Below are 15,355 nucleotides of genomic sequence, written 5' to 3' on the forward strand. Positions count from 1 at the left end.
TCTACTTTATTTTAAGCACTCATTTTTGAGAGAAAATGATAAGAGTTTTGAGAGAAAATTATAACAATTATATAGTTATATGTAAAGAGCTGCTGCTCCTTAACAAGCGGATTGTTTGGCAACTTGATCAACCTGAAAGGGCTGTGAGCGAACATGAGTTTGTCTAGGTTTTTTATTAAATGGAAAGGCTTTCTCTGCAAGAGCTAAGGATCAGTTTAGGTTATAGTGACACCTCTGGGACTCAAACTTGTGTAATAAAATAACCTTAACGAGTCGATGTTTTTACAGGATCCTGAGGGCTGATGATATAACCTTTTTACCTGAGGGATTGTTTGACAACTTGATCAACTTGTTGGGGCTGTGAGTTAACACGAGATTGTTTAGCTTATCTAATAAACTGAAGAGGCTTTCTCCAAAAGAACCGAGAGATCAGCCTGAGGTTATTGGGAGAACGCAAGGGCTCAAAACTAGCAATAGTCAGGACAAGTTCATTTACTGCCGTCAAATTTTGCTATATGTTTTGTTGAAAGCCGTCATTTTTAATCGAACCCAAGTAATCTGGGGTGTCGTCTGTGTCCTCTATAGGGTCATTTCGCAATTTTTCATAGCAGACACTTACTGTGTATGTATCGTGCACATTTAAAAAATGGAGAATTGTCCTGTATAGTCTGACCTCTTAAGAAAGGTAAAACGTCCCTTTAACTGGCAAACAGCTGCAGTAACCTTAGATACCTTTTTTTTCATTTGGAATTAAGAAATACCCCTTCTTCAATCAAAAACGACAAACCCATTCTCGAGGAAGGGAAAAATGAGTATATTTTGGAAAGGTGTTTTTAGCAAGTACTTAAATATTATTGTACTACTAGAATTATATGTCTATCTATAAAGAACTGCTGCCCTTAACAAACTCTTAAACTCTCTTTTCATGTATCAAAACTGTATCTCATCAAAACCCATAGGCTCGGTCTGAAAAATGAAACATGATCATGGTGGCAATTCGGGCCCAAGCTTAACAAGTGTAAGGATAAGATCATATAATGACGTCAAATTTCGCTCTCTGTTTTATTTAACGCACTCATTTTTGAGAGAAAATGATAAGAGTTTTGAGAGAAAATTATAACAATTATATGGCTATATACAAAGAACTGCTGTTCCTCAAGAAGCCGACTGTTTGGCAACTTGATCAACCTAAAGGGGCTGTGAGTGAACATGAGTTTGTGTAGGTTTTCTATCAAATCGAAATGCTTTTTCTGCAAGAGCTAAGGATCAGTCTGGCTGAGATTATAGTGACACCTCTGGGACTCAAACTTGTGCAATAAAATAACCTTAACGAGTCGATGTTTTCACAGGATCCTGAGGGCTGATGATATAACCTTTTTACCTGAGGGATTGTTTGACAACTTGATCAACTTGTTGGGGCTGTGAGTTAACACGAGATTGTTTAGCTTATCTAATAAACTGAAGAGGCTTTCTCCAAAAGAACCGAGAGATCAGCCTGAGGTTATTGGGAGAACGCAAGGGCTCAAAACTAGCAATAGTCAGGACTAGTTCATTTACTGCCGTCAAATTTTGCTATATGTTTTGTTGAAAGCCGTCATTTTCAATCGAACCCAAGTAATCTAGGGTGTCGTCTGTGCCCCCTATAAGGTCATTTCGCAATTTTTCATAGCAGACACTTACTGTGCAAGTATCGTGGACATTTAAAAAATGGAGAATTGTCTTGTATAGTCTGACCTCTCAAGGAAGGTAAAACGTCCCTTTACCTGGCAAACAGCTGCAGTAGCCGTAAATACCTGTTTTTTTCTCTTGAAATTAAGGAAATACCTCTTCTTCAATTAAAAAATACAAACCCATCCTCGAGGAAGGGAAAAATGAGTATTATTTTGGAAAGGTGCTTTTAGCAAGTAGTTAAATATTATTGTACTACTAGAATTATATGGCTATCTATTAAGAACTGCTGCCCCTTAACAAGCTCTAAAACTCCCTTTTCATGTATCAAAACTGTATCTCATCAAAACCCATAGGCTCGGTCTGAAAAATAAAACATGATCATAGTGACAATTCGGGCCCAAGCTTAACCAGTGTAAGGATAAGTTCATATATTGACGTCAAATTTGGCTTTCTGTTTTATTTAAAGCACTCATTTTTGAGAGAAAATTATAAGAGTTTTGAGAGAAAATTATAACAATTATATGGCTATATACAAAGAACTGCTGTTCCTCAAGAAGCCGACTGTTTGGCAACTTGATCAACCTGAAAGGGCTGTGAGTGAACATGAGTTTGTGTAGGTTTTCTATTAATTCGAAAGGCTTTCTCTGCAAGAGCTAAGGATCAGTATAACTGAGATTATAGTGACACCTCTGGGGCTCAAACCAATTAAATAACCTTAATGATTCGATGTTTGTACAGGAGCCTGGAGGCTACTGATATAACCCTTTTACCTGAGGGATTGTTTGACAACTTGATCAACCTGAAGTGGCTGTGAGTTAACACGAGATTGTTTAGCTTATCTAATACTTTAAAGCAAGCTAAGTGAAAGCCGTCATTTTTAATCGAACCTTAGTATTCACAGCAAATTTGAATGAATCAATTAATAAAAAGGCTTATCTTATCTTAATCTGGGTAGTCCAGGGAGCTGGACGTTAATAATATAACCTTAACGAGTCGATGTTTTTACCGGGACCTAAAGGCTACTGATATAACCTTTTTACCTGAGGGATTGTTTGACAACTTGATCAACCTGAAAGTGCTGTGAGTGAACACGAGTTTGTTTCGCTTGTCTAATAAACTTAAGAGGCTTTCTCCGGAAGAACCAAGAGATCAACCTGAAGTTATTGGGAGAACGCAAGGGCTTAAAGTTATAGTGAGGTCAAGTTCATTTAGTGCTGTCAAATTTCGCTACACGTTTTGTTTAAAGCAGTCATTTTTAGTCGAACCTTAGTACTCAAAGAATGAATGAATCAATTAATTAAAAGGCTTATTCTGATGAGTCGATGTTTTCACGGGGTACTACCAGATAATAATATAGCCTTTCTACCTGAAGGATTGTTTGAAAACTTGATCAACATGGAATGGTTCTGATTTAACACGAGTTTGTCTAGTACTAGTTCAAAGACGAGTGCGAGGCTCTCTTCTTAAGAACCAGCAGATGAACCTGGAATCATTGTGAGAATTCAGTGACGCAAACTTAACTATTGTGATGATTATTTAGTTTGCCCACATCAATTCTCCCTTAATTTGATTCCAACCAAACAAGGGATATGATTGATACAGACGAATTCTGATAAACTTAAGTAGTTGAAGGTTGCATCAATCGCCTCTTGTATTTATGTAAATTTTAATTAAAATCTCTCAATTTCTATTGGTTTGTCAGTGCCAGCTTTGTTTTCTGCTAAAACTTTATTAATTTAAAAATTTGCCAATTCCTCTGTAGAGGAAACTGATATTGTGATGCTCTCATTTGGTTTTTTTTTTTTTTTTTGCTTTTTTCAGTCATTTGGTCTCAAACCTTAGGTATTGACTCGCAATTTATTAACTGACGCCAAATTTGGCTTTTTATTGAAAGGAATCAATTTTCCTCAAACTTGATTATGACGATAATCAATACAATGGAGTCGCTCTATCTGTTTTTTTTTTTTCTGGTGCAGTTTTTGAGCTGCTTCACAAATAACTTATACGCCTATTTGCCAAAGCAAATGACAACAACAACAAAAAAATTTAATCAATATGTTGATGTTTCCATAGATAATTATTATCAAACCACATAAGAAATCTACCTTAGAGATTGTTTGCCGACTTGACCAACCTGGAAACCCTGTTCGTTAAAAAGATGGTTATCTAGCTTATTTAATTAACTGATTCACTTGCGAGGTTTTCTAAGTACTGACTGATAGGCCTGAGTTTTTACGAGGAGGATAGGAAAATAGTTTTTAACTAAGCTGGCGGTTTTTTATTTGGTGCAGGGGAATTTGCCGATTAAACAACGCGTGTGGAAAACCTTCAGCTCTTGGCTGAAATTTAGCTTCAAAAAAGCAAGAAACAAACAAAGAACACATATCCAAGTGCCAGTATAGCCTCTAAGAGGAAATAGTGTCTCTCGTCTTCAGTTTGATTGAAGATTTATAGCAGTGAAAAAACGGTCGCAGGAATCCTTGGTTGTTCATGAAAATGGTTGGATCGGATGCCACTTGAAATCTGTCAAATTCAATTTTTTTGTCTGTGACAGGCCTGGGTGGAGCTAAAACTCTAAATAGATTCAGCAAGATATCGTTAACATCATTGTCCTTACAGCTATCAAAGGGAGAATATAGGCTATCTACAAAATACTGCTGCATTTTGATGTTTCCACAGGTTTCTATCATCAAACCATATAGAAAATCTACCTGAGGGATTGTTTGTCAACTTGACCAACTTGAGAACCCTGTGCGTTAAAAGGTTATCTAGCTTAGGAAGTTAACTTAGGAGGTTTTTTCAGTAATACCTGGTAGGCCTTTCTTTTTTCGTGGGGGACAAGAAGACTGTAGCCTCTAAAAAGAAAGACGGTTGGATTGAAACATTTAAGACAATAGTTCTACTTCTTTCTCTTTCTCCATTTTTTGCCTTTTTTCACTTTTGTATCTGAAAATATTTATTTCATTGAATCATTTATTTTTATTGTAGAAAGCAGTTTACACTAAAGGTGGTTGGAAATAGTTTTCCATACTCTGACCGACTAATTTCGCATCACCAAAAACAAATTTCCCTCCCTTACCCTTTCCCCCCACCCTCGCGAAAAAATGTCAGACTGGATTTCTCGATTTCATTCGCATGTTCATAGCGATTGTCATGCCAGATTCGCTATTTCAAATTTCAATCTTTTGACCAAAGTTTGAGTGAGAATCGTTGGACTGCGAAGGGAGAAAGTTGGGTTTGAGGGTTTTGAATGTACATGTAGCTGGTGAGAGCTTAAAAAACTGTTTTCAGCTTTCTTAAGAACTTGAATTCAAGAGGAAAAATTGTACTTATCATGAACCAATTAAAGAATGCAAATTGTTCGAAGGTTCATTTAAATTATTTTATTTGCATGAAATTCTGAACATTTTAACAGGGATCTATCTTTCAACTCTATTACCTCTCTACCTGGCTTACCGAGTTCTGGGAAGCTAGAAATCCTATACGCACTAGTACCAATCATGTGCAATTTTCCTTCCGTGGTAGAATGTCGACCATCGGGTCAGGAGTGAATATTCTCTAGGATTCATTTGTTCGAACTTACTATTTACTTATTGACCGACCCATTGGTTCATGATTTTTAAACATCTACAGTCGACTTCTGTTAACTTGGGCACTTGCTAACTTGAACCTTGCGGTACTTCGGTCAAAGAAACTATTTCTCCAGCAAAGTTTGAGCAACAATAGATCTAGCCCTAATCAGACGGTTTTTGAAAGTTGTGATTCTGACCAACATCTTTCCCCACCTTTTTAATTTCTTGAGCTTTAGTCTTGATGTGTGTTGGGAAGTTTGTCGAGTTTTTGATCACAGCTGCACCGCGTTGTGTTTAAAATACACGAGTCATAAACGGTTTCAAAAGTCTATTGGGTACATGGCGCTCTTGAATTTGCAAAAGTTGTATCACTGCTTGTGGAAGTTAAGTCTCCTTGAGTCACGCTGGATCGCCTGCATCGCCTGTTTTTTTAGGGAGAAGATACCTAAGTTTTCTTTTGGTTAGGGCGACTTGAGATCCCATAGTAGGCCTTTGGGTGTATATTGGTCATATATTTTGAGTGTAATAACCTCGATTGTCCTATGTAATCGTTTCCACAGGGATTTCTCTTGGAATAAACTTTCCTTTTTCCCCGGCAACGCGTTCAGTGTGCCTTTCAATTCACTGCGTAGGATGTTGGTGACTCAATTTATTATTTTTCTTTTAATTAATTTTTTACTTCTTTTTATTGTTTTGTTCGATTTGATATCAATAAAATTCCTACTTCAAAGTAAGTTACGTTACAGATTAAGATGTAGTATGTCTTTGAAGAACTTTACTTTGAAGGCTTCAAAATCCACATAAGTAATAGTAAACGCCTATTATCACAAGATAATACCAACGAAAGACAATTTTCGTCAAAAATACTCAAATAATAATACAATGTTGTTCAGAAAAGCTATGTACTATTGTCCTTCATGGTAGTCAAGTTTCCTATTGGTCTTTAAATTACATTTTAATGCCCTTGAAAGAAATGCAAATCATGTCTTTTGGGCAATGAAAAACAAACAACCTCGTTTTTAACACAATATCTGACACGTTCTCGTCTCTGATAAAAATAGCCTTGAAGTTTATTTCCTTCAGTGACTGCTTTGCCGTTTCGATTAGCTTCCTCAACAGGAACCAATTGAGGAGAATTCCTTACAGAGCTTTTTATAATGTGACCCACTTAGACCTACTGTGAGTATTTTTAACTGTCATTCCATAAGCCCAACTACGGAAGAAAAAAAAGGGTATAGATGCACGTAAAATTGGAAAGACGATCACAAAGGCAGCGACATAAAAAAGTTGCCGGTAATATTTTACGGCAACGGAAGTCAAGATGAACCCTGATCAAATCCACTTTTCTACTCAAAGTTGTTGAGTTTGAAGCCCAAATTTGAGAGGGCTTTCACGAATGTCTTCACTATTATGGAATCAAGGAGTTCGTTCATTGCCTGTTTTGACGTTCAGCTTAGTGGCCAGTAAGCTTAACATGCTTTAGTTTATTCGCACTTTTTACAGTTCATCGATGCAATAGATTGCGTTTATTATCATCTTGATAAAATAGAATTTTGCTCTTTTATCACAAGCGAGTAATCATGGAATAGTAAAGTGCGATCGATCTAGCATAGGAATGGATGTATTTTTTTTCTTTGCTTTATATAATCGGCTCACAATTCTGATTTGCAGGAACTTGTTTCCATTCTAGCAAATGGTTGCTATTTAAATACATATCTTACAGCACCAATACCAAAGTAAATTCTGAATTAATATTAACTGTGTTGCAAAAATTTGCCTTGTCACTGACCGAATCGGGCAATTTCAAAAAACACATATGCTATTAATCATTAAATTTACTCATGACTTCTTCCGATTTTCTTCCTGAATTATTTTTTTGAACTGTTCATAAGATCCTCTTTACCGGCACAATAAAATCCGATCCTTCTTAGCAGGCACTATCCTTAGCCGACAGCAAAGTACGCTGGAAAAATATCTTATAAAACAAACTGATTTATGTATAGCTACAAGGCCAGCAGTCGGGAATGGTCGGCAGTCATGCAGAAATTTTTTAAAAACTTTCTGTGAAATTTTCTTTAAAACTTTATCAAAGAATCAAATAATCGATTGGAATTGTGAAATTATACTATGAGATGTCAAAATACCCAAAATTGGGTCGAAAAGGGATAATCTTGGTGTCCAGGATACAGATTAATTTGATAGTAAATATGACAAGACGAAATCAGGACCTTAACAGCTTCATTTTATAGAGGGTGTTTGATTATAGCGGATTCGTTACAATTGCTCCAATGCTAATTAAATTGATCATATTTCGACTATATTTTTATAGAAATATTCCACCGTGATTTTAAATGCCACAGGTTTTATTCCTGTAGAACATTATCTGATAATCCTCTTGAAGTTATCGAACCGGAGGCCTTTCGCGTTGAGTCCCTAAGCGTGAAGATGTAAGTTTACTTAAAATTCGTGAGTAGGTTTTTAATTCTTTTAGAATGATATTCCACCCAGGTATTATTCATTTAAGGACTTCTCCAAGTTCAATATTTTCCGACCAGGTTTTGAAGGACGACTGAAACCTTTGAGAACTTGAAAAACAAAATCAGATCAAATATATCGCCAAGTTAAGGACTAGAGTGCAATGAACCTGCGCCAAATTTGTAGTAAGCGAGCCTCTCTCTCTAAATGAGATGATCTCAGCTCTTGCTACTCTTCTCTCATTTTACAGCTTTCTTCTCCGGACGACTTTAAAGACGTTAACCTCTGCCTTATTCGCAGGCCTCCACTCTATGAATTTCAAACTGTGCGTATCTAACATGATCAAACGTTCAGTATCTGCACCAAGTAGCTGGAAGAATAACAATTTGTTCTATCTTTGATGAAATTTATCCTGCGGTTGCAATGTCCGATTTTCGTCTATTTTGAGTCCATTCCTTACCCGATCTCTCCTCCTCCCTGATATATGATGCCGAGCTCATGAGTGTTCTCACTGTCTAATCGCAATATAAGTTGATGCTTTCGGGAAAAAAAATACAAAACAAAACAAAACATAAAACACAACAACATAAAATAAGTAACCTTTCGAACTTGTGATAGCTAACGTTGATTTATTTCAGTTACCTTAGAATGATTCAGCCTGTAGAGACATTGTCTAATTCTGTTGCAGTGTTGCAAGGAATAGGACAGCTAGAACCATGTATTATTCCATTCCAAGAGGGAAAGTCACAATTTACTTGTCAGTATAGGATGAATGTTTGAATGATACACGCATAACATCATATGACATACACATTAGTTTTGATATGGAACTTTAATTGAGGAGAAGCAGCTAACCAATGTTTATTTAAAGAAGCATTTAATTGTGATAAACTTTGAGGCATTTAAACACGGAATTATAACAACCCGGGAAGAGTAGAAACATTAAAAAAAACTTCACATTCAAAGGTAGGATTTTTGGAACACTACTATACCGATGTGAGGGAAAAAGCAGAGTGTTTAAAATCGAAGTAGTAGAAATTATATATGAATCAATTACCAGCGTCATCGGCATTAATGTCTGGTGTAGTCTGATAAAGTCAAGACTGATATAGTCACGCAAGCTTAAGCAAAAATATATATATATATATATATATGTAAATATACTACAATATTTCCAAAAATACTTCCATTATTATTTTCACTCTTAGGAACTCTCTTTATTCCTACGATGAATCTATTGTCGTTGAACGTAACGGCATTGAATACGACTACCTTCAGCAAGCACTACTCAGTATGGGTTTCACCAAAAATGAAAACCAATCACATGTTGTATTTCTCCCATGTCCTTTGGGATCATTTTCGAAGTCTTTGGGAACAAGAAGCTGGAAATGCGTTGATTGCTCTCCTGGTATGTTATAGCCTGAACGTTTATAAGGACCCGATGTAGCTTGCGCCACAATAAGAAACGGTGAAGGCGATTAATTTGTGGAGACCTGTGTCTAGGAATAACCCTTTTATAGACCTATTCATGCTTGTACATGTACAATATTGCCAAAGCACTTATTCTGGGGAAGCTTGAATGTTCAAAGTCCGCTGGGGTCGTTTTATCTTAAGAGTCACTAACCATACCAAAATATTTTGGCGTGAGAGAGGATTTCAGGTTTCAGTATAAAAATAAAAAATAGTCTCTGTTTGTCCAAAGCATCAACTGTGTCAATTTAGGAAAAAAAACGTACAAAAGAAATTTTACCTTAATCAATTAAACTGAAATTGATAAAAATTTGACTTTGAACCAAAGTAAGTAAAGCTGGCGGAAACTTCTTATTCCACCAAGTTTCAGGTATGTTGACAGTTTATATTTTTATTTTCACATATAATCAAAATGTACTTGAAACCACTCATAACCACAACTGGCACTTTGACACGTTCCTCTTTCAGGTGGTTTCTACTCCGACACACTTGGTTATGTTGCAGACGGCTGTAAGAAATGTCCAAATGGTTCTTACGTGGCATATGACAAAAAACCTGGAAAATCTGTATTGGACTGCAAGACATGTCCTGACGGTAATATCCAAACATGTGCTTTCCAAAGTCACAAAAGGGTTTGAGCTGTCAGTGTGTACAGACGTAACCAAATGCTGTCCAGAGGCCTGGAAAGAATGACGTAAAATAGAAGATAGAATTCGAACAGTCGTGTTTATCTTAAGAAACAAACCCAGCACGTAGGCAAGAGTCGAATGTCCGGAACCCGTCCCTGTGTTCGCTTTATTGTGTATGGTTGGTTTGAAGATTTTTTTTTACTTCAAGGGTACTACAGTAAATGATTTGAACCAGGGGGTAACATGTAATAGTATAGTTGAATCGTTCAGGTCAGTGTAGTCCTGAGGAGGACTGTTGTCGGTAGTGGTAACTGACGTTTCGACAACCTGTCAAGTGACTTCAAGGGTACTATTTGACGCCCCAAGGTTTATAGGTGAACCTATTAGTTGATCTTCCCCTCAATCAACCTTGGCCAGAACATCGGGTCTCAAAGTCCGGGAGAGAATTCGTTCCGCCCTGCGCTGATAAATAACACCAATGATTCCGCATTTTTTGCGAGTTGTATCTTCTTCAACCAAACATTTGGAGCGAGAACGAAAACGACTTTGAGCCTACTTTTTTTAAATGACAATTAAATATGACAAAAGGAGCCATAATGAGTCTAGCCGGTTTTTTAGACTCAAGTGTCATCTAACTGAAGGTAGGAGTGAGTAAGATTTGATTAATTTATAATACAATCTTGAATTTTTACAGGAACAGAAACCGATTTTTTCGCTGGACATCGTGCTTGTCCCTGCTTGGAAGGACATTACCGAACTCATCTCTTCGAAAAGTGTTTTACATGTGGCCGAAGCGGGCTGCAATGCCAAGATGAGTATGCCTCACTAAAACCTGGCTTTTGGTGGCAATGGCGGAACGAGTCCTATAAACATCGCTATGAATATTTCATGAAAAATCTCGCCCGACAGTTACCTGCATTGGATGATTTCTCAGTGCAATATCCCTATGCAATACCAACACCATACAGATGTCAGGTAGAGGAGTCTTGCAAAGGTGGTTTGGACTCACCATGTGGAGAAGGGTATCAAGGTCCACTTTGCGCTGTATGCAATCCAGGGTACCACAAACAATTTCATTCTTGTGAAAAATGTCCTTCACGGGCCTGGATCGCAGGACAGTTATCTCTCATTGCTGCTATTATAGCGATATTGTTGGCCCTTTTAGTATGGAGAAAGAAAAATAATATTTCAAAGGACCGGGGACTCTCTCGTTTTGACAGTTTGTTGTCAAAGCTTAAGATCTTGATTGGTTTTTATCAAGTCACCCATGGCTTGCTAGACGTGTTCTCGTTTATTGAATGGCCAGATTCGTTGCAGGTTGTGTCCAAGTATTCTGGAATTTTACAGATGAATCTGCTTCAGGTAGCACCGATTCACTGCCTTAATCACAATTTACACGTGGATGCCTTTGGAGATTTGTTTGTGCTCTTGTCAATGAACGCCATTGTTATAGTTGGTTCGTGTGTGATCTATGGTTTTTTGTATATGATGATCTCAAGAAAACAGGGCCTGGAGGAGGACGAAAAGGCAAGCAAAATTTCACAGGGGAAAGTTCTTATTTACAGAAACGTTTTTTTCTTCCTGTACGTGACATACCTAAGCACTTGTTCAAGGACAGCCAGTGTTATGCCGTTCGCCTGCCAGAAACTCTGCAAAGATAAAAGAGAAGAGTTATGTGACGAGTACCTGAAAGTAGATTACAGCATAAAATGCCAAGGAGCAAATTACAATCATCTTGTGATCGTAGCTTATGTTTCAGCTGCATACATCATTGCTTTACCTGCTCTTTCTCTCGTCGCCCTTTGGAGGCATCGGCGAACAATCATAACCAAGAAAGACCGTGATAATTGCTCTGGTCCAGAAGTTGTCGACGGATTGCGTTTTCTCTTCGAAAATTACAAACCTCGTTCCTGGTATTGGGAACTGGTTGAAATGTCCCGCAAGTTCATTCTTACATGCGGCCTCATTCTCGTGGGTCAAGAGAGCAGATCCTTCACTGGATTGGCCTGGGTTGTTGCCGGTATGTATGCAGTGCTTTTCTGCTGGATCAAGCCCATGCAAGACACTTTTGAGAACAGACTTATGTCCACTTCCCTTGCCGTTACAATTACAAACTTGGGTATTGGCGCTGTGAGCAGAATTCCGGCAGAGAACATATTAAACATGGCGGACCATCACAAGGACGCTTTGGCAATGAAAATACTGATTATTGGGGCAAATACGTTGGTGATTGGCCTTCTTGCTGGTAAGATAAACATTTGTTTGATGGGAAAAAAACTTAACTGCAACTTTTATCTGTTACTTTGTGTTGCTGTAATTCCATTTTATGAAATATTAACCACACAAGTGTTATATCATACACATTAAAGATAAGCTTATCGTATCTTGAATTTATCTGAACAGCAACTAAACATTTAAATTAATGAAACGCACAATAGGAATTTAGTCTCTGTATAGGAGCTCAATTGATTTGGTTGACAATTGAAACTACGTAATTGGTTAAGGTTTATCGTTAAACAGGGAAAGTTCAATTCTTTGATCATTCATTTTCTTCTTAGTTCAGTACCTGGCATTCTTACATCAGTTCTTCAAAGAGTGGCGCAAAAATCCAAAATGGTCCTTTTCTTGTTGCCTAGCCTTGCTTCTTCCTCTTAATGACCTTCAAGGCGAGATTCGTGGAATGGTTGGTAAGAACATGCTTAAAACACAACTTCAGACAGGGATCATTGGGAAGCCCTCCATTGCGGCCAGTGCAAAAGATAGTGGAGCATTAAGTTTTTCTCCAATCCATGAAGATGGTGAAAGACAAGAAGGAAGTTCAGTAAAATCCAGGGCGACCAGATGCAGCAACACTAAATGTGACCGTGGGACACAAACAGAAATACTCGCACCGGTATCTACCGCTACCGCTGAACATGCACAGGCATCATGGAAAGCGTGCCAGCAGATAACCATGTGAGTACATGGCTTGTAAGTTCCTGTTTTCGTTTGTTTGTTTGATTTTGTGTTTTGGATGGCGATGTTGTTTCAGAGATATCGTCCACTTTAATGGTCTAATAAATCTCTTGAGAAGCAAAAAGTGTCATCCTAATACAAAGTCGTCTCCCTTACTCTTAGAATTGACCTACATATTATAATAATAAGTTATGCAACTTCTTCCAGACTATAAGCCGACTGACCTCTTTATTTCGTTTGTGAAAGAGATGAACAAGCCAAAAGTGAAATTTTTTCACACTTGTACATCTATAGCATCTGGCAACCTGTATTCTTGGTTAGTCGTAGACATACGATATGTTGGTGATCCTTCATTTGAAGAGAAAATATAATGGCCTCTCTAATTTGTGATACAGATTTAATTGCTACACATTTTGAAGGATTGTCTTTCTTATGGGAGGCGTTGAGAATGAGCTCCTACGTAAGCTGGTCAGTTACTGTGGTATTTTCTTCGATAAAATTAAGAGTATGTAAAAAAGACACAAGGATCAAATCGCTCTGACAAAGGGCTAACGCTCGAAATGTCAGCCTTTAAACTCTTTACAGTGGCCAATTTACGTTTTTAACTCAGTTGATAACTCTAAATTACCCTTTGAAAAATTGCTCCTGTTTTCAGGAGTCGGCACTCTGACCATCACATATCACTTGCTGAAGTAGAGGAAGCCACCTCAAAAGAAGAAAAGAGAGACAGGAATAATGAGGAATGAAGAAGACAGCCAGAAATATGATAGAATTTAGCATACAAGGCAACACATCCTCTTTCCTTTAAAATATTTAATAGAATAGCGAGAGCAGATATGTTTAGGCGAAACATGGCTTTTAATGATTAGCTCTAGTGACGTTTTTGGGGGTATTATTTATACCTTAAGACATATAATACTCGCATTAATTGTAGCATTGGATATTTCCAAGATTAAGGCAGCGTTCCGATTTACACAAACCTATACTCTATAGAATAATCAGATATGCATATGATATTCCCGTTTGAAAACGGGCTGCACCGGTTTTGAACAAACGTACGTTGTCATTATTAGCAGTATCATGTATGTAGAGGTGGTACATGTAGTGGCGAAATTCATTAATATTGTTATAAGCTAGTAAATGGTACAGTTTCAGTTGAATTTATTATTAAACGGGTACTCTTCAGTTTGTAGACATGCTTGTCCAGGAGGACAGCAGCGAGACATGTAAAATTAAGTACCTCAGTTCTTACGTGATTTTAATAAAGTCTTAGCACAAATATTGTCATTTGCTTTGGTGCTACGTATGCAATCCCCTAGCCCCTTTCGAAAACACACATGATATTTAAATCAGTTATCTCAAATGTAAATACTTTTAGGATGGAAAAAAATAACTAGGGTACCTGTAATTATCTCTAGAGGAGGAAGAATTTTGAGGGATCACACGGTTTTTTAGGGGTAAAGGAGAGAGGGGGGGGGGGAGGGGGGGATCAGTCGTCGCCAACGGAGTATAAAGGGAGGACTATAGAAAACTGACTGCCAATTAACTTCCGATGAGGGGGGGGGAGGGAGGGTGATTATAGAGCCTTACGTAGGATGAGACATATTTCGTCATGACACAACTAAAATTCTCTAGCGTAAATATGAACGTAAATAATTACTTTTAGTTTATACCAAGGGAGTAGTTCTTTTCGCGCGCTCTGATTGGCTAATTTGAAAGTGATTAGCCAGTACTATTTATCCTCAAGCAGCGGAAGAGACAAATTCGCAAGTCAAGAATATAATTTCTGACCATATTTGGGTACATTGTCAATGAGAAATAGGTGGATATTTGCCTCGCCTTTCCACGGCTCGGTAAATGTCCACCACTTTTCTCTTCACTTCGGTGATTAGTTGTCAACTAGACCCTGTGAGCAGAGTAACTGGGACACCTGGATGGTACTGGATCCTTGGAATCAAGTGTAGTTATACTACGGGTGTCGGACTAGTATACTGAAATAGTGAGCTCGTCTGGCCAAGGGTATACACCTATTTCAAAACATAGGCATGTTATGCATGCAAGAGTTATTTTTTGTAGGGTGGGTGGATTACTTGAAACATTGTAAGTGGTCTACATTCTTAAATCAAAGTGCTCTGTGAGCAAACTCGTGAATTGACACATGATTTTTTAGATTATGTTTAATGTTATCTGGTTTAGGGAATTTTGTGGTTGATTGTCATATCTAGAGTACGAGCAGTAGTTCAGTGTTCGCTAATGTAGCAAAGAAACAAAGTAACGTTGGGATAAGAAGGCATTACCATTGAAATGATCATGCTATTACATTTGACAAGGTGGATGATGTCATGTGTTTTAAACGTCTATCATTTTTGTTTCTGGTTTAAGAGAAAAGGTTGGAAGTAAATGTGGGTGAAAAGTGAGATTTACTGTCTTTCGTTGTAAATATTAGAAAATCAAGGCAATTCTGTCTTAATGAAAACATTAACGATTCCCTCTTTATCAAAAGAGACAAACGGGAACGAGTTTTGAGTGATATAACTAAGCTAAGCCTGCCACCGTCATTTTGGATCTCCGCCTGGGTAGATT

General features: G+C 37.6%; 1 protein-coding gene across 2 annotated transcripts; it reads left to right on the forward strand.

Annotated features, from left to right (window-relative positions):
* Positions 1-4,360: 4,360 nt before the first annotated feature.
* Positions 4,361-14,048, forward strand: LOC149043145 (cysteine repeat modular protein A-like). Of its 2 annotated transcripts, XM_089211345.1 has the most exons (11): positions 4,361-4,422; positions 5,804-5,878; positions 6,351-6,422; positions 7,619-7,690; positions 7,969-8,043; positions 8,407-8,475; positions 8,927-9,126; positions 9,657-9,782; positions 10,512-12,062; positions 12,376-12,772; positions 13,428-14,048. In XM_089211345.1, exons 5-11 carry the CDS (start codon positions 8,030-8,032, stop codon positions 13,516-13,518), a joined length of 2,448 nt encoding a protein of 815 aa, XP_089067471.1. In that variant the 5' UTR covers positions 4,361-4,422; positions 5,804-5,878; positions 6,351-6,422; positions 7,619-7,690; positions 7,969-8,029; the 3' UTR covers positions 13,519-14,048. The 2 variants fall into 2 exon arrangements, with proteins under 2 accessions (XP_089067471.1, XP_089067472.1); XM_089211346.1 differs by lacking the exons at positions 4,361-4,422; positions 5,804-5,878; positions 6,351-6,422; ... (2 more) ...; positions 8,407-8,475; positions 8,927-9,126 and having other exon boundaries at positions 9,655-9,995.
* The last annotated feature ends 1,307 nt before the right edge of the window (positions 14,049-15,355 follow it).

The sequence above is a fragment of the Pocillopora damicornis genome, chromosome 7 (assembly GCF_964200805.1).
Source record: "Pocillopora damicornis chromosome 7, jaPocDami1.2, whole genome shotgun sequence".
Taxonomy (NCBI): domain Eukaryota; kingdom Metazoa; phylum Cnidaria; class Anthozoa; order Scleractinia; family Pocilloporidae; genus Pocillopora; species Pocillopora damicornis.

Excerpts from the sequence above, each read along its gene's own strand:
- LOC149043145 (XM_089211345.1), top strand. Across the intron at positions 8,476-8,926 it reads GGGAAAGTCACAATTTACTT|GAACTCTCTTTATTCCTACG; the intron begins GTCAGTATAGGA and ends TTTCACTCTTAG. Across the intron at positions 12,063-12,375 it reads GGTGATTGGCCTTCTTGCTG|TTCAGTACCTGGCATTCTTA; the intron begins GTAAGATAAACA and ends TTTTCTTCTTAG.